The 20,000-nt window shown below is 40.5% G+C and overlaps 4 protein-coding genes across 4 annotated transcripts in view; 2 read left to right on the plus strand and 2 right to left on the minus strand.

Annotated features, from left to right (window-relative positions):
- The window catches only part of rsph14 (radial spoke head 14 homolog), a gene marked incomplete at both ends in the record, with an annotated part of 3,590 nt that extends 927 nt beyond the window's left edge, over window positions 1–2,663 (minus strand). Inside the window, 3 exons of the mRNA XM_083911988.1 lie at window positions 94–212; window positions 1,713–1,815; window positions 2,489–2,663. Coding sequence (XP_083768114.1) covers window positions 94–212; window positions 1,713–1,815; window positions 2,489–2,663 — 397 coding nt within the window. The remainder of the gene's footprint in view (window positions 1–93; window positions 213–1,712; window positions 1,816–2,488) is intronic.
- A 1,771-nt stretch (window positions 2,664–4,434) lies between these two features.
- srp19 (signal recognition particle 19) lies at window positions 4,435–7,374 on the minus strand. The gene is made up of 5 exons (XM_083912317.1): window positions 7,180–7,374; window positions 5,911–5,986; window positions 5,404–5,475; window positions 4,891–4,999; window positions 4,435–4,806 (listed from the first exon to the last, which is right to left on the minus strand). The coding sequence occupies exons 1-5, from the start codon at window positions 7,215–7,217 to the stop codon at window positions 4,676–4,678; spliced, it is 426 nt and encodes a 141-aa protein (XP_083768443.1). The 5' UTR covers window positions 7,218–7,374; the 3' UTR covers window positions 4,435–4,675.
- A 1,460-nt stretch (window positions 7,375–8,834) lies between these two features.
- Window positions 8,835–17,773, plus strand: LOC310945969 (serine/threonine-protein phosphatase 2A catalytic subunit beta isoform). The gene is made up of 8 exons (XM_083912235.1): window positions 8,835–9,219; window positions 11,160–11,198; window positions 12,604–12,774; window positions 13,663–13,836; window positions 13,954–14,043; window positions 15,077–15,238; window positions 15,849–15,967; window positions 17,134–17,773. The coding sequence occupies exons 1-8, from the start codon at window positions 9,118–9,120 to the stop codon at window positions 17,204–17,206; spliced, it is 930 nt and encodes a 309-aa protein (XP_083768361.1). The 5' UTR covers window positions 8,835–9,117; the 3' UTR covers window positions 17,207–17,773.
- A 1,373-nt stretch (window positions 17,774–19,146) lies between these two features.
- Window positions 19,147–20,000, plus strand: part of shld3 (shieldin complex subunit 3) — a 4,363-nt gene continuing 3,509 nt past the window's right edge. Inside the window, exon 1 of the mRNA XM_083912741.1 lies at window positions 19,147–19,228. The gene's annotated coding sequence lies outside the window, so the exon portion shown is untranslated. The remainder of the gene's footprint in view (window positions 19,229–20,000) is intronic.

Raw genomic sequence — 20,000 nt, forward strand, 5'->3', positions numbered from 1 at the left:
TAAAAGGAGCCCCACTGTGTCTTGGACCACCCTGGTTACCGTGGTGACCCTGGTTACCGTGGTGACCCTGGTGACGGTGGTTCCCGTGGTTACCTGCGGGCAGCAGAGCGAGGCGCTGCAGCACGCGGAGGACGTTGGTCCTGCAGGAGGAAGAGGAGTCGTCCAACAGCTGAGACACGAGAGGAAGGAGGGAGGAGGAGAGAAGAGCCTGTCTGAGGAGGAGAGAGGGTCAGAGTGTGTGTGTGTGTGTGTGTGTGTGTGTGTGTGTGTGTGTGTGTGTGTGTGTGTGTGTGTGTGTGTGTGTGTGTGTGTGTGTGTGTGTGTGTGTCTGAGGAGGAGAGAGGGTCAGAGTGTGTGTGTGTGTGTGTGTGTGTGTGTGTGTGTGTGTGTGTGTGTGTGTGTGTGTGTGTGTGTGTGTGTGTGTGTGTGTCTGAGGAGGAGAGAGGGTCAGAGTGTGTGTGTGTGTGTGTGTGTGTGTGTGTGTGTGTGTGTGTGTCTGAGGAGGAGAGAGGGTCAGAGTGTGTGTGTGTGTCTGAGGAGGAGAGAGGGTCAGAGTGTGTGAGTGTGTGTGTGTGTGTGTGTGTGTGTGTGTGTGTGTGTGTGTGTGTGTCTGAGGAGGAGTGTGTGTGTGTGTGTGTGTGTGTGTGTGTGTGTGTGTGTGTGTGTGTGTGTGTGTGTGTGTGTGTGTGTCTGAGGAGGAGAGAGGGTCAGAGTGTGTGTGTGTGTGTGTGTGTGTGTCTGAGGAGGAGAGAGGGTCAGAGTGTGTGTGTGTGTGTGTGTGTGTGTGTGTGTGTGTGTGTGTGTGTGTGTGTGTGTGTGTGTGTGTGTGTGTGTGTGTGTGTGTGTGTGTGTCTGAGGAGGAGAGAGGGTCAGAGTGTGTGTGTGTGTGTGTGTGTGTGTGTGTGTGTGTGTGTGTGTGTGTGTGTGTGTGTGTCTGCGGAGGAGAGAGGGTCAGAGTGAGTGTGTGTGTGTGTGTGTGTGTGTGTGTGTGTGTGTGTGTGTGTCTGCGGAGGAGAGAGGGTCAGAGTGTGTGTGTGTTTCTCTCTCTCTCTCTCTTTGCATCTTTGCCTCTGTCCCTGTTCCCTTGTATCTTTGCCTCTCTGTATCTTTGCCTCTCTGTACCTGCCGATGCTGTGCCCCTGTCTCTTTGCATCTATGTCTCTTTGCATCTCTGTATCTTTGCATCTCTGTACCTGCCGATGCTGTGTCCCTGTCTCTTTGCATCTCTGTATCTTTGCATCTCTGTACCTGCCGAGGCTGTGTCCCTGTCTCTTTGTATCTTTGTCTCTTTGCCTCTCTGTACATGCCGATGCTGTGTCCCTGTCTCTTTGCATCTCTGTATCTTTGCCTCTCTGTACCTGCCGATGCTGTGTCCCTGTCTCTTTGCCTCCCTGTCTCTTTGTATCTTTGCAGCTCTGTACCTGCCGATGCTGTGTCCCTGTCCCCTTGTCTCCCTGTCTCTCTGTATCTTTGTCTCTTTGCATCTCTGTACCTGCCGATGCTGTGTCCCTGTCTCTTTGTATCTTTGCCTCTCTGTACCTGCCGATGCTGTGTCCCTGTCTCTTTGTCTCTTTGCATCTCTGTACCTGCCGATGCTGTGTCCCTGTGTCTTTGCCTCCCTGTATCTTTGTATCTTTGCATCTCTGTACCTGCCGATGCTGTGTCCCTGTGTCTTTGCCTCCCTGTATCTTTGTATCTTTGCATCTCTGTACCTGCCGATGCTGTGTCCCGTCAGCAGATGCAGCAGTTCACATGTTTTCGTTCTGACTGAAGAAACTTCGTCCTGAAGCAAAACTTTCAGCTGATCCACAAAACCTGCAAATAAAGATTATTATAATTATTATTATAATAATTATAATTATATTATAATGAACTGATCCACAAAACCTGCAAATAAACTTATCAAGTTATTATATATTATTATATTATAATTATAAATATATAATTTTAATGAACTGATCCAGAAAACCTGCAGAAACATGTTTAAACTTCAAAGAGAGAACCATTAAATAATGTTATGTAATAAAGTAATGTAGCTATGTAAATCCTCCTCAGCAGGGCTGGACTGATTTAATACTTGATAAAATACTTGATAATGTTTTAATTTTATGTTTTATTATTCTGCAAAGTCACTGAAGTTATTCAATAAATGCACAAATATAAAATAACAGAAGTGAGAAAATCAAGTTTTTCTTTCAGCAGTAACAGTTTTCAGGTAAATTACTCTTTTATGTGTAATATTTAATATCAAATATAGAATAACTAATATAATATATATCTAATGCATGATGTGAACTGGATCTTTATATTGTTTATAATTATTAATGCACATTTTATACTTTACAAACTTCATCTGCAGGAAGAATGTGAGTAAATCAAGAACATTTTGTGGGTAAATGAGTCTTTTTTTTAAGTAATATGTAATATTAAATATATAATAATAATAATATCATGTGTGTAATGCACGGTGCGGTGCGGGTCTCCTCACCCCCGGTCACGGTGTGGCTCACCCGCTCCGGGTCGTGCATCAGGTCGCACAGGGAGCCCAGAGCCCGGAGCCTCGCGGCGGCCTCCGGCTGCTGCAGCTCCCCGAACAGCTGCGGCACCGCGCGCCGGCCGAAGGCCACCGGAGCCCGGCTGCGGTCCAGCGGAGACCCGGTCATCGCCCTGGATCCTTCCCGGTAACACGCTGCTTTATAACCCGGGTCAACTCAACCGGGCTAACGGGGGTCACTTAGCAACAGCGTGTAAACACTGATGCAAAAACACGGTTGCCTAGTAACCGCACATTCAGAGCCCAGGAGGTGACGTCACGTCCGGGCAGCCTCTGCAGCTGCTTGAGAGGATTCTGATGTTTATGTTTAAATGTATTATTTTTATTATTATTGTTTAACTGTGATAAGTTTGACCTGAGCAGAAGAATCAGATCGTTTTTGTTTCTAATATTAAAGAATAAAAACATTAAAAACATTAAAAAAGAAGCTTCACGCTGTTATTTTATGATAAACGACTAAAACTGAAGTAAAACGATCATTGGACACATTTGTTTCTAAAATAGATGTAAAATAACCACAAATAAGATGCAAAATGTTTAAATTTAAAAAAACAAATGAACCTTTAAAGAGAAATCAAACGTGTAAAATGACTTAGAAAGGTGAAAAACCGTCACAGAGCTGAAAAATGATCCAATATAAATGAAAAAAGGCTAAAACACAAAATAAAAAGATTCACGTTAGTTTGAATATTAATTAAAAAATATCCACACAAACTTTCTCACCAGTGGAAAATGGATTTTAAAGAGTTTCTTCTTTAATTAAAGAACTTTAAACCTTTAAAAAGGAAGAAGACGTCGCTTTAACGTCTAAAAACAACATTTTTCAGATTTCCAGAATAAAAAAACGTTAAATCCAGAGTTTGTTGAGTTTCTGAAAACATTTTTAAACATTTTAAAGTATAAAAATCTCTTGGATCTCATTTTAACTTCTGCAGATTCAGGTTCAGACGGAGCGTTAAAGAAACTTTGTCTTTATGAAACTAGAATTTACCAGAACACGCAATTCTCCTTTTTCTTGCTCTTTTTCACACTTTTCTCCTAAATTTGACACTTTTCTCCTAAATTTGACACTTTTCTCCTAAATTTGACACTTTTCTATTAAATTTGACACTTTTCTATTAAATTTGACTACGACTACGGACTAGTTTCTACGGCGACGTGTTAAAGGCACAGTACGCACAAAAATACAGACACTACAGACCAGTGTGGGGGGGGGGGGTATTATTATTATTAATTTAAGGAAAAATTGGCAAATTTACCAGGAAGAAAAATTCCCAATTTTGCCAAATTTTTCTCATTAATTCCCCAAATTTTTCACATAATTTTGACACTTTTTCTCATAAATATAACCCCGTCCCTCGGCTCTGTAGTAATTCTTATCTTTCTCACACTCAGCCAGTAAATTTGACACTTTTCTCCTAAATTTGACACTTTTCTATTAAATTTGACACTTTTTTCTATTTAATTTGACACTTTTCTCTTAAATTTGACACTTTTCTCCTAAATTTGACACTTTTCTCCTAAATTTGACACTTTTTTCTATTTAATTTGACACTTTTCTCATTAATTTGACACTTTTTCCTCCTAAATCTGTGACTTTAAACCCTTTAAAAAGGAAGAAGACGCCGGTTTAACATCTAAAAACAACATTTTCAGATTTCCAGAAAGAAAAAACATGAAATCCACAGTTCATCGTTTAAAGATCTGAAATCAATTTTTAAACATTTTAAAGTGTAAAATTCTCTCAAATCACATTTTAACTTCTGCACAATCGGAGCGTTAAATCTACGTTTGTCTCCATAAAACTATAATTTACCCTTAAAACACCCGCCACGTCTCTTCTCCTGCTTCTCCTGTGACGCTGAATCAAACACCAAAGCGAGGAAATGAACCTTTATTGTCTCGTCTTTGACACGATGACGACGCAGCAGCAGCAGCCGCACGCTGTCGGCTGCGACGCCACAGAACAGAAAGCACACGAGAGCGTTTCCCAGGAGACGCTCAGTGGATCAAACACGTCTCTGACTCTTCGGACGCCGCTCTGACGTCACGTTAAACCCTCAAACTCGCCTCCTCTCGTTTTCTAACTGAAATAAAAAAGTGAAACAATAAAAAAAAGGTCTATTTCTTCTTCTTCTTGCTCTTCTTGCCTCCCTCGCCCTGCTGCGAGCTGCTGTCTCCTCCTCCGCTCTTCTGCGTGCGCGTCTTGAGCTTGGGGATCATCTCGGCCACGTAGATCATCACGTCTTTACCTGACGGGAGAGAACGGAGGTCAGAGCGTTACGTCTTCACCCCACGGGTCGTTTACGTGACGATGAAGGTGAACGCGGACTCACGGGAGGAGAACTTGTCGTGGCAGAAGCTGCCGTCCTCCTGCTTCACCTGGACGCGGACGCGGCCTCTGAACTGCACGTCTCGGTTCCACTCTCGGGGGTGCAGCTTGTTCTGGGACAAACGCACAGTCATGGGTTTTATATGAGTCATCACCATCGAGGGGGTTTCTACGGCGACGTGTTAAAGGCACAGCACGCACAAAAATACAGACACTACAGACCAAGGGAGGGGGGGTATTATTATTATTATTTTGAGGAAAAAGTGGCAAATTTACCAGGAAAAAAAAATCCCAATTTTGCCATTTTTTTCTCATTAATTTCCCATTTTTTTTCTCATTAATTTCCCAATTTTTTCTCATTAACTTCCGAATTCTTTCTCATAATTTTGACACTTTTTTCTCATAAATATAACCCCGTCCCTCGGCTCTGTAGTAATTCTTATTTCTCTCACACTCAGAACTTCTACGCCGTCATAATTTCCCGTTTTCTTGCAGGAACAGCAGAAATCGTTCTCACCTCCACGTAGACGTTCATGCCGGCGGCCGTCAGCACGTCTCTGATCTCAGCGCAGGACGGATTCTCCACGGCCTGCAGACAAACGCTGGTTTAAGTGGTTATTTTCCCTCTTGCTGCAGTCTTTTCCTTCCTGTTCCCGGTCGTGTGTCAGTGTTAAAGGAGCGTCACCACGTGCTAATAAACTATTATTATTGATGACGATGAGTTAACTTTTATTTCCCTTTGACGGAAATCCAAAGAGAAATTAAAGAGAAAGTTGCTGCTAGAGGCCAAACTTTTGTTAGAGAAATAAAACAGCAAAAAAAACCTATATTTAAATATATAATAATTTCACACAACGCTGATGTAAAGAACTCTTCTGTGAAGGTGTTTTTCCTGTGAATTTGACACTTTTTCTCACAAGTCTGCTACTTTGCCTCTAAACTTGACACTTTCTGTAAATCTGACACTTTATTCTCATAATCTGACACTTTATTCTCATAATTTGACACTTTCTCTCATAAAAACCTTGTCTGCGGGGATCCTCCGCCCCTCGGCCAGCGTCTTCTTGCTGTTGATGTAGATGGGATAAACGCAGATGAACCTGAAACACAAACTCACGTCAGCGCTCGTTTACACGTTTTTATTTTACATTAAACTCCAAAGAAAGTGACGGATTAATCAGATATCAGTTGATTATCATTAATCTAATAGTTTAATACTAATTTCACTAAAGCAGCTTCGAAGCCTGGTTGATATTTACTCCGTATATTTACTGTGTGTGTGAATTATATAAAGTTTTATAATATTTTACACATTTTGTTCTGTTTGTTCACTAAAATACAACTTTAAAAAAAAAAACGTAAACATTTCTCTGGCTCCAGCTTTAAAAATACAGATATTTGCTGATGTTATTAGCTTTTATGTTAATTCACTGAATATTTTTGGGTTTTGGAAACAAAATGGGTGCATTTAAACACTTTATATTGGGTTAGCACTTTTTAATTCATTTTTATCGACCAAACAATTCATCAGGTACCTAAAATAACAACCTGCAGATGATCATGTAATGAAAATAATCATAGTTTGTTTGAGTGAACATTTAAACCTCATTTATTTACAGCTAATTATCTTTACTGTGGAGCTTCTGCAGGAATAAAAACAATGTACACGGATAATTATTCATTTTACAAGTTAAGTCTAAATCATTTTAGATATAAATCTTCATCAGCCATAAAAAAAAAACAATATAAAGTGGGTTGGATTAATATTTCTCTGCCAAATACTGAAGTTAAAGGAGCTTAAATACACGTCATGCTAAAGGCAACAACCACAAACCAGACTCAATGTTAAAAACGCACAATTTTAACACTTCACGCTTTCTGACACTTAATTCATTAAATGTGACTTTAAATTGATCTCAAGAGACAGTTTGATAGTTAACAGATTTATCGGCAGACATCTTTTATTCAGATAAACTCTTTAAATCTGTTTTTTCGACTGTTTTACTCAGACAGACCCTGTTTCACACGGTTGGTAGTGAACGACGTAACCTCCACAAAAAGTCGTTTTTTGTTGAATTAAAAGCTAAAAATCATAAATTAAACAAAGCCGAATGAAAGAACGGGTATTTAATATTAACAAGTTTGAAACAGTAATTGTAAAAACGGATATTATAGCTGTACAGAGCCGAGTTGTCCTTAAATACAAATATTTTCCACTGGAGTTTTGGCTAACGGCTGCTAGCTTTAGCTTTAGCCATGCTATGCTAACAGGTTAGCTCCTCCAGGAACCCACCTCTCTTTGTCGGCGGGGTTCTGGGTTAAATACGCCATCGTGGGTTCGTTGTTTCGGTTGTTCGTCCGACTGAAGGCGGTCGAGTCCGGGCGGGAAACAGCGACTGCAGACGCGGGTTGACTGCGGGGAAACACGCCGCCTCACGGCCGCAGAACACGCTCTAAGTCGCTGGTGCGTGTCTATTACAGCACTTACAGCCGCCACTCAGTATCTGCTGCGCGGCTATTAGTGCACTTACGGTACGGGTGCTCGACTGGGCCAAAGTGGACGGAAAGCGGTTTTTTATTCCCTGTGCAAATTTCCTGATATTCAAGTATGAATTAAAATTATTCCATAAGAGGTTTGAAAATGTTTTCAATGGGTTCTTGTTCACAGTGATCCTGACTATTATTATAGGAAATATTAAGATATTTTACTGTTTGGTTTTTATCATAAATTAGATTCAAAGTCCCTCCCAGTGTCAAAGTGCGTATTAACAAATGGATAATTTCCTGATTTTCTGAGTTAATTAAAATTATTCCATTATTCTCTTCATCAGATCTCACTCGTCTGTGTTCTGTTGTCTGATGAAGCATCAATGCACGAAAAAAGGCACAAAAAAACAAAAACCTGGCCCAAAACAGGAACATAACAAACCATAAAAGAGACAAAGGGATTAAAAAAGGCAAAAAACAGAGATTTCATAAAAAACTCCAACAGATGAAACCGTTTCTCCATTTATCACTTAGGAGGTTAACTTTCATTTCAATACATTTGAATAAAGATTGGTTTATTCTTAATTATCTTAATCATTATATTTTATTCATCATTTATATTTTTTTATCATAAATTTGCAAATTTTTTCGAGAAAATTTGCCACTTCTTTTCCTGAAATCTGTTACTTCTTAATCATAAATCTGCTTCTTTTTTCTGCTGCAGCTGATTTGATGGTTGAAATTATTTTTCATTTAAAACATTTTAATAATGATTGATTGGTTATATATTGTTTAATTATCTTATTCATTATTTTTTTTAATTTTTATATTTTTATTCATCTTCTCTATTTTTAGTATTTCTAATTATTTTGTATTGTTATTTTGTAATATATTGTTAATACAATATACAAATTATTTATTGTTCCCTGTCTTTCTTTATTTTTTATTTATCTTTTATATTTTTATTTATTCTTTATACTTTATTATTTCTAATTAATCCTTGTTCTTTTGTAATTTACTGTTATATTTTTATATTTTTTTATGTATTATTCGTATTTTAATATTTATAATGAATCCTTGTTATTTTGTAATTTAGTGTTAATATATAAATGCTTCCCTGTCTGTCTTTATTTTATATTTTTATTTATTCTTTATATTTTATTAATTCTAATGAATCCTTGTTATTTTGTAAATTATTGTTATATTTTTATATATTTTATTTATTCTTTAGATTAAATTCATTCTAATTAATCCCTGTTATTTTTGTAATTTATTGTTATATTTTTATATATTTTATTTATTATTTATATTTAATAATTTCTAATGTTATTTTGTAATTTATATTAAATATAATATAATAAATAAGTAGTTCCGTGTGTGACCGCGCGGTGTCGCTGTTGCGCCCCTCCCGCCGCTGAAGTGCCCGGATGTTATTGTAGCTAGCTCTTTTAGCTCATCAGCTAGCCGCTGCGCCGCCGCCGCCTTCCGCTGCTCCGGTCCGTCGCATCGGGGACATTCGCCTCTTCTGACCGATAGAAACCGTTTTTTACCGTCGGTAACTTAACGTCGGTGGTTTATCATGGTCGAAGTTTTCTGAACGGCTCGTTAATTTCACGTCTTACCGTTGATTTTCCAACCGATTTGGCGGGACTAGATCGGGTTAACAACACGACGAGCTAGCACAGGCTAACAGGCTAACAGGGAGCTAACAGGCTAACGGGGAGCTAACAGGCTAACTGTTGTCATGGAAGACAAATCCTTCACTAAGGAGCTGGACCAGTGGATCGAGCAGCTAAATGAGTGTAAGCAGCTATCGGAGAACCAGGTCCGGACACTCTGCGAGAAGGTGAGTCCCCGCTAACCCGGGTTAAACTCTGACCCGGTTTAAAGCGGCCTACAAATGCGAAAACGGGCTCCGACTAACTCCTGGAGCGAAGTCACGGCACGGCGGCTCCGTTTCGGCCCGTTTCCCCCCCGCCGGTCACCGGGTTCCACCGCCGTGTAGCTTCGTTTAAACACGTTTAAATCAGGTTTTATTAACAATTAACGCGGAAAATTCACATTTTTTACGCCTCCAGCAAATAGACGGAGCCCGTTTTCCTGCCTGTTTGTGACCATGACGGTGTTTGCACGGATCAGGAGGGTTTCTGTGTTGGTTTTATGTTATTTACATCAAAACAGACTCTTTTTATTATTAATAATATTAATAATAATGATGATAATGTGCTGGTGCTGCACCGCGCCCTGCCTCTGCTCTCTCTGGATCAATAACCCGACAACAGGACGTCACTTACGGCTGCTGCTGCACCACAAACTGCTTCATCACGGAGCTTTTTAACATAATTACACATATTAAACATGTAAATATGATATTTAACGTGTTATCACGAGGATCCGCAGGTGTTTTAATCTCCTGAACGCGCAGAATCATAATCTGATCCCGTGTGAAGCGAATGAATGAAAGAGAAACAATGGAAAATGTCTAATGTCGCGTTTTAAAGAGTGAGAAGTGATTTAAATTTTGCATAAAGTGCAAAAAATTGTGTCTTTACTTGTTTCACAGTAAACAGTTATAGAATAAAAACATATAATTTATTTTATGAAACTGTTTCAGTGGTTTATTAAAATGATGGCGTCACTTTAAACAGGTTAAAAAAGGTGAAATAATCATTTTTAATATGTATTTGTAGTATAAAGGCCATTTATCACAGTTTTAAGGTGCTGGAAAAGCCTCAAAATGCACCTTAAAAGTGCTGGAAGTTTAACTTTACAAAATGTTTATAATAAATAAATATATATTAATAAATATTTAATGACATTTCCTGATTTAATCAGAATCAGAATCAGAATACTTTATTGATCCCCAGGGGGAAATTCTTTCGTTCCAATGCTCCGTGCACAGTAGAAACAAGCCATAAAGATGAATAAAGTAGAAATAAAATAAAGTAAAGACTCAAATAAAATACAATTAAAATAAATCTAAGTAGCTAATAAATAGCCAATAAAATACAGTACAAATAAATAATAAACAATCAGGTAAACAATCTGAAGTTTAATGGGAACATTTGGGGAAACTTAAACTGACTTTAATGCACCTTAAACACGTCCAATTGTCTTTTAAATGCATCTTAATTGAGCTTTTAATGCTATCAAAACCTATAATATAATATTAATATTATGTATAGAATAGAACATAAATATAAGCTATGAACCATTTTCAGTGGTTTAGAACTAAACTCTGTCTCCTTTGATGTGATTTTTAATGAAAAATAAAGTGTTAATAATAATGTTTATGTATTTGTAGAAACATGTAATTTAACACAACTGTAAAAAGCTTAAAAATAAACTTTTAAAGTGTTTAAAACCGTGTTTGGGGCGAACAGGGAGGATTATGGGTAATGTGTCATAAATCTTCTGTCCTGATAAAGTTTATTTATTAATTAATTTATTTATTTATAAAACGACAATTTTAAACGATCTGTAACGAGCCGGTTCAGTGTTTGATATTTAAATCACAGTAAACATTAACTGGATGTGTAATTTGGATAAATGAATCTTAATGAAGTGTGTGTGTGTGTGTGTGTGTGTGTGTGTGTGTGTGTGTGTGTGTCTCTCTCTCTCTGTGTGTGTGTGTGTTTCTCTCTCTCTCTCTCTCTCTGTGTCTCTCTCTCTCCCTCCCTCTCTCTCTCTCTCTCTCCCTCTCTCTCTCTCTCTCTCTCTCTCTCTCTCTCTCTCTCTCTCTCTCTCTCTCTCTCTCTCTCTCTCTCTCTCTCTCTCTCTCCTCAGGCCAAAGAGATCCTGACCAAGGAGTCCAACGTCCAGGAGGTGAGACTTCCCACAATGCACCGGTGTTTCCACCTCCTCCTGTTTGGTGTCTTATCTGTAACTCTGCATTCTCGTGTGTTTGGAGCTGAACAGTCGCCCCGTGCACGTCGTCACACCTTTGTTTTTACTGTAAACGTCTCGGCTCAGCTGCAGGAACCTGCTGCATGCTCCAGATACACGTTCAAATCCCATTTTAAAGACGTTACCGTGGCGCTGCGGAGCTGAAGGCGTCTTCTATGAACCAGAGAATCACGTGTTATTGTGAATAATGCTGCAAAAACCTTCTTTACAGTCATTTTATATCTATTTTAGTCCTTTAACGAGTATTTAAAGTCAGTTTATATCTATTTTAGTCCTTTAACGAGTCTTTACAGTAATTTTATATCTATTTTAGTCCTTTAACGAGTCTTTAAAGTCATTTTATATCTATTTTAGTCCTTTAACGTGTCTTTAAAGTCATTTTATATCTATTTTAGTCCTTTAACGTGTCTTTAAAGTCATTTTATATCTATTTTAGTCCTTTAACGAGTCTTTACAGTAATTTTATATCTATTTTAGTCCTTTAACGAGTCTTTACAGTAATTTTATATCTATTTTAGTCCTTTAACGTGTCTTTAAAGTCATTTTATATTTATTTTAGTCCTTTAACGAGTCTTTAAAGTCATTTTATATTTATTTTAGTCCTTTAACGAGTCTTTAAAGTCATTTTATATCTATTTTAGTCCTTTAACGTGTCTTTAAAGTCATTTTATATCTATTTTAGTCCTTTAACGAGTCTTTACAGTCATTTTATATCTATTTTAGTCCTTTAACGTGTCTTTACAGTCATTTTATATCTATTTTAGTCCTTTAACGAGTCTTTAAAGTCTCCATCAAACGTGTTTTCAGCTATAAAAACCTTGTTACAGCTCAGAAAAAGCAGAAAACGACGATAAAAACGCTGTAAATATAATTATCTTTATGACTTTTCACCCTTTGAAGCTGTGAAAGCATCGCTGCGTTTCTACCATTAAACCCTAAACGTCGTTCTGTAGTTTTTGTAGTTTTTCCACCTGTTTCCTGTCTCGTCCAATGAAATCATCAGAATATTCACGTGGGAGTGTCCCAAAGCCTCATGGGACTTTTCCCGATCTTTGAAATCACGGCGGAGGAGCGATCTTTACAAAACACAAATCCGATGACACACATTTACTTCCATAAGAAAACAGGATTTTTTAAATTTTTGCAATAAAATAAAGTTGAATTTCCATTAAAACGTTAGAATATTTGGCCTCTGTGCGTCTTTTAACGCTGTTTCTGTGACCTCGTTCATATCAACGTAAAAAACACAAACGTTCTGGGTTTGTGTTGTTGACGCTGTTGTTGACGTTGTTTGTGTTGTTGACGTTGTTGTTGTTGTCCTCAGGTGCGATGCCCGGTGACGGTGTGCGGCGACGTCCACGGTCAGTTCCACGACCTGATGGAGCTGTTTAAGATCGGAGGGAAGTCTCCCGACACCAACTACCTGTTCATGGGAGACTACGTCGACAGAGGCTACTACTCCGTGGAGACGGTCACGCTGCTCGTCACGCTAAAGGTAAAGTGTGAAAAAACAGAATTCAGTGTTTTAATCCATCAAATCGCACAAAGACCCGTTTATCTGAAAGATTCAACAGTGCTCGGACAGGAAGTAGTATTTTGAAAGGGTGTTTCATCTGACTTGGTGTGGTGGAAACACCACCACACGAATGACCACAGTCCAGGTCCAGATGACAGAGTTAGCATGCTAATGTTAGCATGCTAATGATGCTAATCCTGACAACTAGCCTCCAAGGAGAAGTGAGGGTCACTCAAGAGGCCACGCCCCTAATTATTCATAAACTTTAACCTCCAATCAAATAAAAACTAGCCTTCCCCTGGTCGTTAGCCTCGTATGCTACGTTCTTCCACACCTTAGCTTTGTTAGCATAGCTGTTTGTTTACGTCGTTACCTGGAGGCGGCGGCTGCACAGGGTTCGAACAGGTGCGAACGAATGGTTAAAGAATAGGAATGAGATTTAAATTTTTATCTTTCTGGTCTCACGCAACAATTTAAGTTGTTTATAACATGATGTCGAAATGAGAAATAATTATTTCCAGCGCATTTGTGGAAATATGTAATAAACTACAAATGTATGGAGCTAAAAAAAGCTTGAAAATGGACCAGGAAGTGTTTGAATCCGACCTCGGAAAAGGGGAACGGACCCTGACGAACGTTTCAACACTTTTGCAATCTGATACCAGTTTGTAGTATTGATTATTCTCCGGGTATCGAACCGTTTAACAGCACTGTGTTCTCTCTATCATCAGCTTAGTGTCCTGTCACAGACGACGCAGAAAAGAATCATTTATATTTCCTGTATCATCCCAAACCTCTTCCAGTCAATCATGTACCAAACAACCATGTAAAGATTTTCTGTAACTCTTTATTTTTGTGGGCGTTCAGGTTCGATTCCAGGAGCGGATCACCATCCTGCGAGGGAACCACGAGTCGCGGCAGATCACGCAGGTCTACGGCTTCTACGACGAGTGCCTGAGGAAGTACGGCAACGCTAACGTGTGGAAGTACTTCACAGACCTGTTCGACTACCTGCCTCTCACCGCGCTGGTGGACGGACAGGTGAGCAGCGTGACGCCGGGCGGGGAATCGAACAAAGATCCTGTTTCAGTTTAAACGTGTGACGACAGAAGTTTCATCGTTCAGATCAACTTCACCGTGGTTCTGTTTGTGTTTCAGATCTTCTGTCTCCACGGAGGTTTGTCTCCCTCCATCGACACTCTGGATCACATACGAGCTCTGGACCGCCTGCAGGAGGTCCCACATGAGGTGCACACACACACACACACACACACACACACACACACACACACACACACACACACACACACACACACACACACACACACACACACGTTGAAACTGACTTTAATGCACGAAAACCACTCAACTTTTGGGGGAAATTCACCGTTTTCAGACCAAAGTATGTGACGTACGTGTAGATGGATGTGTGGACGGGACATGGAGAGATTTTCCGTCCTGAATTTGTAATAAAAATTCACTCTACAAGCGCGAGAGCGTGGAAATGTTAGCGTCAAGGGTTTCCTACGGTGAGAAAAGTGTATAAAAAGATTGAACCGGCCACAAAACATGTTAGAGAAGATGTGAAAGAATTATAGAAAATAATTGAATAAAGAGGTGGGAGTGTGTGTGGGACTACGGTATCGCAAAAAAGTCCATAAACGGTTTCCAGTTATGGTAGAATTTGTCCGAACTCCCCCGTCTCCTTTTAAAAAGGACTTTAACGTCTTTAACCCGTCGCTTGCCTGAAGGAGCTCTGTTGCATTTCCAGTTGAGGAGGAAGTGGCGCCCGGCGATCAGGGAGGTTTTTTTTATTAGAAAAACAGGTTTGCTCTTCTGAAAAAGACCAAAACTGTGTGAAGTTTCTGTGGACGTTTAACCCGCTGATGATGATGGTGCTTTTAGGGCGCGCTCCCACTGTTCCTCCGTCCCATGCCCAAGTGTTTGAGTGTTTACTGCAGATTTGGTCGATGAAAAGATTCAAAAACAGTCGACAAGACGCACAAAAACTCTGAGGTCTACGGAAAGATCTGGAAACAAAGCCACGCATCGCCATGACGTCATCAATGCGTGTGACGTGTTACGGCGTGATGACGTATAGGCAGCAAGAAGCATTCTCCGAGGCCCAGGTAGTGTGAGTACAAACGGGCCTGGAGGGGGGACAAGGACCCTAAAGCACGGGGCACGGGACGGAGGCACAGTGGGAGGGCGTCCTCAGTGTGGTAACTATGGCGGTAACCATGGAGGTAACCATGTTGGTAACGGCGTCTCTGTCCCTCAGGGCCCCATGTGTGACCTGCTGTGGTCGGACCCCGATGATCGTGGTGGGTGGGGCATCTCCCCCCGAGGTGCCGGCTACACCTTCGGACAGGACATCTCTGAAACCTTCAACCACGCCAACGGCCTCACTCTGGTGTCCCGCGCCCATCAGCTGGTCATGGAGGTACACACACACACACACACACACACACACACACACACACACTCTTCACCATGCCTGAATGCACTGAGCTGCTGCCACGTGATTGGCTGATTACAAATTAATTAATAATATTAATAAGTGCTTTAATATTATATGATTTATATCATAGTCATATTTCCTTCTTCTTCTTCTTCCTTCTTCCTCTTCCTTCTTCCTCTTCCTTCTTCCTCTTCTTCTTCTTCTTCTTCCTCTTCTTCCTTCTTCCTCTTCTTCTTCTTCTTCTTCCTCTTCTTCCTTCTTCTTCTTCTTCCTCTTCTTCTTCTTCTTCTTCTTCTTCTTCTTCCTTCTTCCTCTTCCTTCTTCTTCCTCTTCTTCTTCCTCTTCCTTCTTCCTCTTCCTCCTCTTCTTCTTCCTCTTCTTCCTTCTTCCTCTTCCTCCTCTTCTTCTTCCTCTTCAGACAGTAAATAATGAAAAACACATCATGTTTCCTTTTTAAACGTGTTGATTTTCCAGTATGATATTAGTCTTTTTCCCGTGCTGCAGATGGATTATTATTATTATGATTATTATTATTATGATGATGATGGTGGTTTGTCTTTTCCCCGTCTGACGCGTGCTCTCGCTCCTGCAGGGTTATAACTGGGGCCACGATAAGAACGTGGTCACCATCTTCAGCGCTCCCAACTACTGCTACCGCTGCGGGAACCAGGCGGCCATCATGGAGCTGGACGACACCCTCAAATACTCGTTGTAAGTACTAAAGACGGCTGCATCTCTGCATCTCTGGGTTTCTTAGATTAGACGTTGAACTCTTTCCTCTGAATTGGTGCGTCCGTTCCAAACGCTGTCTCCGGCGCTCCCCGTCACACCTCTGCTGTGTTTCAGCGTTGTCATGGTTACCAGAGCCGAGTCACAAACACGGCGTCCGTAGAGGAGCTGACTCTGCTGTTTGTCGTCTGACGTCAGCTAAAAAACTGAGGCTTTAATGGAGAGATTTTCTCTACGATGATGAATTTCAATACTTTAGGATTTCTTCTTCTGCTTCTTCTTCTTCTTCTCCTCCTTCTTCTTCTTCTCCTTTTCCTTCTTCTCCTCCTTCTTCTTCTTCTCCTTTTCCTTCTTCTCCTCCTTCTTCTTCTCCTCCTCCTTCTTCCCCTTCTTCTTTCTATTCTTCTTCTTCTTCCATCTGTCTTTCCCTCTCTTCCTCTGATGAAAGGGTCCGTCTCTTATTTTCCCCGTCGGTCGGTAACGGACCTTTAAACCTCCCTTCTCTCTCTCAGGGTTCATCGACTGAATCTAAGAAACAAACCCTCTGTTGTTGTTGTTGTTGTTGTTGTTGTTGTTGTTGTTGTTGTTAAAAAGTCTTAAATCAAACATTTAAAGATCAAAACGTAAACAGAACAGATTCGTCTCAAATCTCAGAATAATTTGGTGACTTAACTTTTTAAATCGTGTTTTCCCGGGGTTTAAAAGCGTTCGTCTGTTCTGAGCGTACGGGACTCAAACACACGACGGTTTGGTTTCCACCTCCCTGATCGGCGTGATGTAACGGAGAGAGGCGTTCAGTAAAACCCGCTCTGAACGCGTCTCTCCGTAACATCACGCCGATCACGACGGCGGAAACGACAAAACGGAGCTTTTTATTTATAGTTTGTCATGAAAGGACTTAAATCTCGACCACGCGGCGTCAAAAAAGTCTTTGAACTTTCCTTCAGCTGCAGGAACCGTGTCTGTCTGCGTCCCCGCTCCTCTGCGGCGTATAAGCGCCCGTGTGTGAACGCTGCTGCGGCCGCTGCAGCGTTAAACTCCAGGTTTTGTCTCTAAAGCGAAGACAAAACTGAAAGTCAAGAGTCTGAACAGAAACAAAGTTCCTCCCTGAGCCTAAATGTTAATTATGATGTCTTTTGTCTCCTCAGCCTTCAGTTCGACCCCGCCCCCCGCCGCGGCGAGCCCCACGTGACCAGACGCACTCCCGACTACTTCCTGTGAATGTCCATCGCCGTCCCCGTCAATCATCCACGAAGCTCCACCCCCTTTCCCCCGCTCATCCTGGCTGGAAAGAAGATATTAATAATAATAATAATCCTGTACCCGGAGAATAGAACCCAACGATTGGCCGACGCACCGAGATTTTAGCCGAGCGACGACACGTCACCTGTTTCATTTCTGTGTTTCTTTCTTACGTGTGTGAAAACGCTGCGATAATAAAACTACCACCGTGGACCAAACGTGCCATACTCTCGTCCTTCTCCCACATGTACGACGCGCGACACCTTCCTTCCTTTCTCTTTGTTTCTCTTCTCTTTTGTTTTTAGACCCGACGACGACGACGCCGTCGCCACGCCGACGCGTCCTCACGGCATCTGTGCTTCTTCTTTTTTTTTTTTCTGTTGCAAGAATCGTTTTAATAAAGGAGGCGGAGAAAAGATGAGTTTGCTTTAACGTAGAGCGGCGTGCGTGCGTGCGTGCGTCCGCTGCAGCCGCGGTCATCTCAGCCAGAATATTACTGTCATTTAAACAGACGTATGAATAAAAGTGTCCTGTTGACAAAGTGCTGCGGCGCCTCCGTCTCTTCTGTGTCTCACGTTTGGAGGAGAAGGAATAATGTGGGAAAGAATCAGGGAATAAATAAAAAGAACGAGTGAATAAAGTGTGAAAAATACGGATGAGGAGAAATGCAGAGAATTAACACATTAAATTCTCCTCAAAGCAATTTCAGTCCAAAGCAACTGGACTTGGTTATTTGTCAGGAAGACGTTTCACCTCTGATCCAAGAGGCTTCATCAGTTCATGTACACATCTGACCAGGACCAGGACCAGAACCAGGACCAGGACTAGGCTGGGACTGGACCAGGACCAGGCTGGGACTGGACCAGGACCAGGACCAGGCTGAGACTGGACCAGGACCAGGCTGGGACTGGACCAGGACCAGGCTGGGACTGGACCAGGACCAGGCTGGGACTGGACCAGGACCAGGACCAGGCTGGTCCAACTCTCTGGTGTGGAGATCCAGGTATTTAACCTCTCACAAGTCGATGATGTCACTGGAACCTTTTGTGCTCCAAGTGACATCATCGACTTGTGAGAGGTTAAATACCTGGATCTCCACACCAGTTAGTTGGACCAGCCTGGTCCTGGTCCAGTCTCAGCCTGGTCCTGGTCCTGGTCCAGACCCAGCCTGGTCCTGGTCCTGGTCCTGGTCCAGTCCCAGCCTGGTCCTGGTCCTGGTCCTGGTCCTGGTAGATGCGTACATGAACTGATGAAGCCTCTTGGATCAGAGGTGAAACGTCTTCCTGACAAAGAACCAGGTCCAGTTGCTTTGGACTGAAGCTGCTTTGAGGAGGGTTAGACCTGGACACATGAGAACATTCACAGACTCATCACATTACATTCATTCTTTTTTTATATTTTCTTTTTCTTTTTTATTTCACTTTATATTTCCACATTATTTACTGACTTATCAGCTTTAAATGTTTCTTAATTACACTTTTTATTTATGTATTCATTTTTTATTTACTTATTTTTTAATTAACTTTTATTATTTTTTATATATTTCCACATTTTATGAACATGTTTAGTCTTTTTTTTCCAACAACAATATTTGTATTTTTATTCCCAGACAAAATTATATATAGGTGTATATAAATATCTTATTTTAAATGTCTCTATTATTCCAGATTTTATTTACATGTATTTTATTTATATTTCAATACTTTCTGAACGTATTTAGTCTTTATTTTATTTCCACACTATTTGTTTTACTTGTTATGCAAACATATTTAAATATATATAAATATACATATTAAAATATGATATATATATAAATGTATTTATATATTTATTTACATCATCAGTTTAACCTTAAAACGTCCTGAAATATTTGTAAGTTTCTTCAACTATCGCGAGAGTTCCCGGGAAGCGCCCACCACCGTCTCCGTGTTAGCTTCACGTTAGCTTCGTGTTAGCTGTTTTTGTTTCTTCTCTAAAGGAGCGCAGTCAGCTGATGTAAAGGTGTGTGTTCACTGTTACCTGTGTGTGTGTGTGAGTCTGTGAATGTGTGTGTGTGTGTGTGTGTGTGTGTTTCTGTCTGTGTGTGTGTGTGTGTGTGTGTGTTTGTGTGTCTTGTATGTGTGCGTGTCCGGGAGTCTGTGTGTGTGTGTTATGCTAACGTTAGCTCGTTAGCTCCAAACATTAGCAACAGTGAAACACATTAAGAAAGTTTAGGAACAAAAAGTTTATTTACCGTTTGTATTTAATTTAATCTGAGTGACTTCGTGTGTGTGTGTGTGTGTGTGTGTGTGTGTGTGTGTGTGTGTCTGTGTGTGTGTGTGTGTGTGTGTGTGTCTGTGTCTGTGTGTGTGTGTGTGTGTGTGTGTCTGTGTGTGTGTGTGTGTGTGTGTGCGCGTGTGTCTGTGTGTCTGTCTGTGTGTGTGTGTGTGTCTGTGTGTGCGTGTGTCTGTGTGTCTGTCTGTGTGTGTGTGTGTGTGTGTGTGTGTGTGTGTGTGTCTGTGTGTGTGTGTGTATTACATCTAAAATAATCTGTAAATATTTATAAATATAGATATTTAATAAATATAAAAATAAAATATAATATCAAATAATCTGCAGACATGTAAAAAATACTAAAATAATCTGTTTTTATCTGATAAATAAAAACAGATTACTTTAAATTTATTAAATAAAAAATAATCTGTAAATATCTAATAAATCTAAAATATTCACATTATTAGTCCAGTAGTGATTTGCAGTTCTGGTTCATGTTTGTTATTAATTATTTAATTAC

Source organism: Echiichthys vipera (genome assembly GCF_963691815.1).
Source record: "Echiichthys vipera genome assembly, chromosome: 4".
NCBI lineage: Eukaryota > Metazoa > Chordata > Actinopteri > Perciformes > Trachinidae > Echiichthys > Echiichthys vipera.

Coding starts and splice junctions, on each gene's coding strand:
- LOC310945969 (XM_083912235.1), top strand. CDS start 9,118: ATGGAAGACAAATCCTTCACTAAGGAGCTGGACCAGTGGATCGAGCAG. Junction 9,220..11,159: donor TCCGGACACTCTGCGAGAAG/GTGAGTCCCCGC, acceptor CTCTCTCCTCAG/GCCAAAGAGATCCTGACCAA. Junction 15,968..17,133: donor GACACCCTCAAATACTCGTT/GTAAGTACTAAA, acceptor TTGTCTCCTCAG/CCTTCAGTTCGACCCCGCCC.
- srp19 (XM_083912317.1), bottom strand. CDS start 7,217: ATGGCGTATTTAACCCAGAACCCCGCCGACAAAGAGAG. Junction 5,476..5,910: donor GGAGGATCCCCGCAGACAAG/GTTTTTATGAGA, acceptor GTTTGTCTGCAG/GCCGTGGAGAATCCGTCCTG. Junction 4,807..4,890: donor CCACGACAAGTTCTCCTCCC/GTGAGTCCGCGT, acceptor CTCTCCCGTCAG/GTAAAGACGTGATGATCTAC.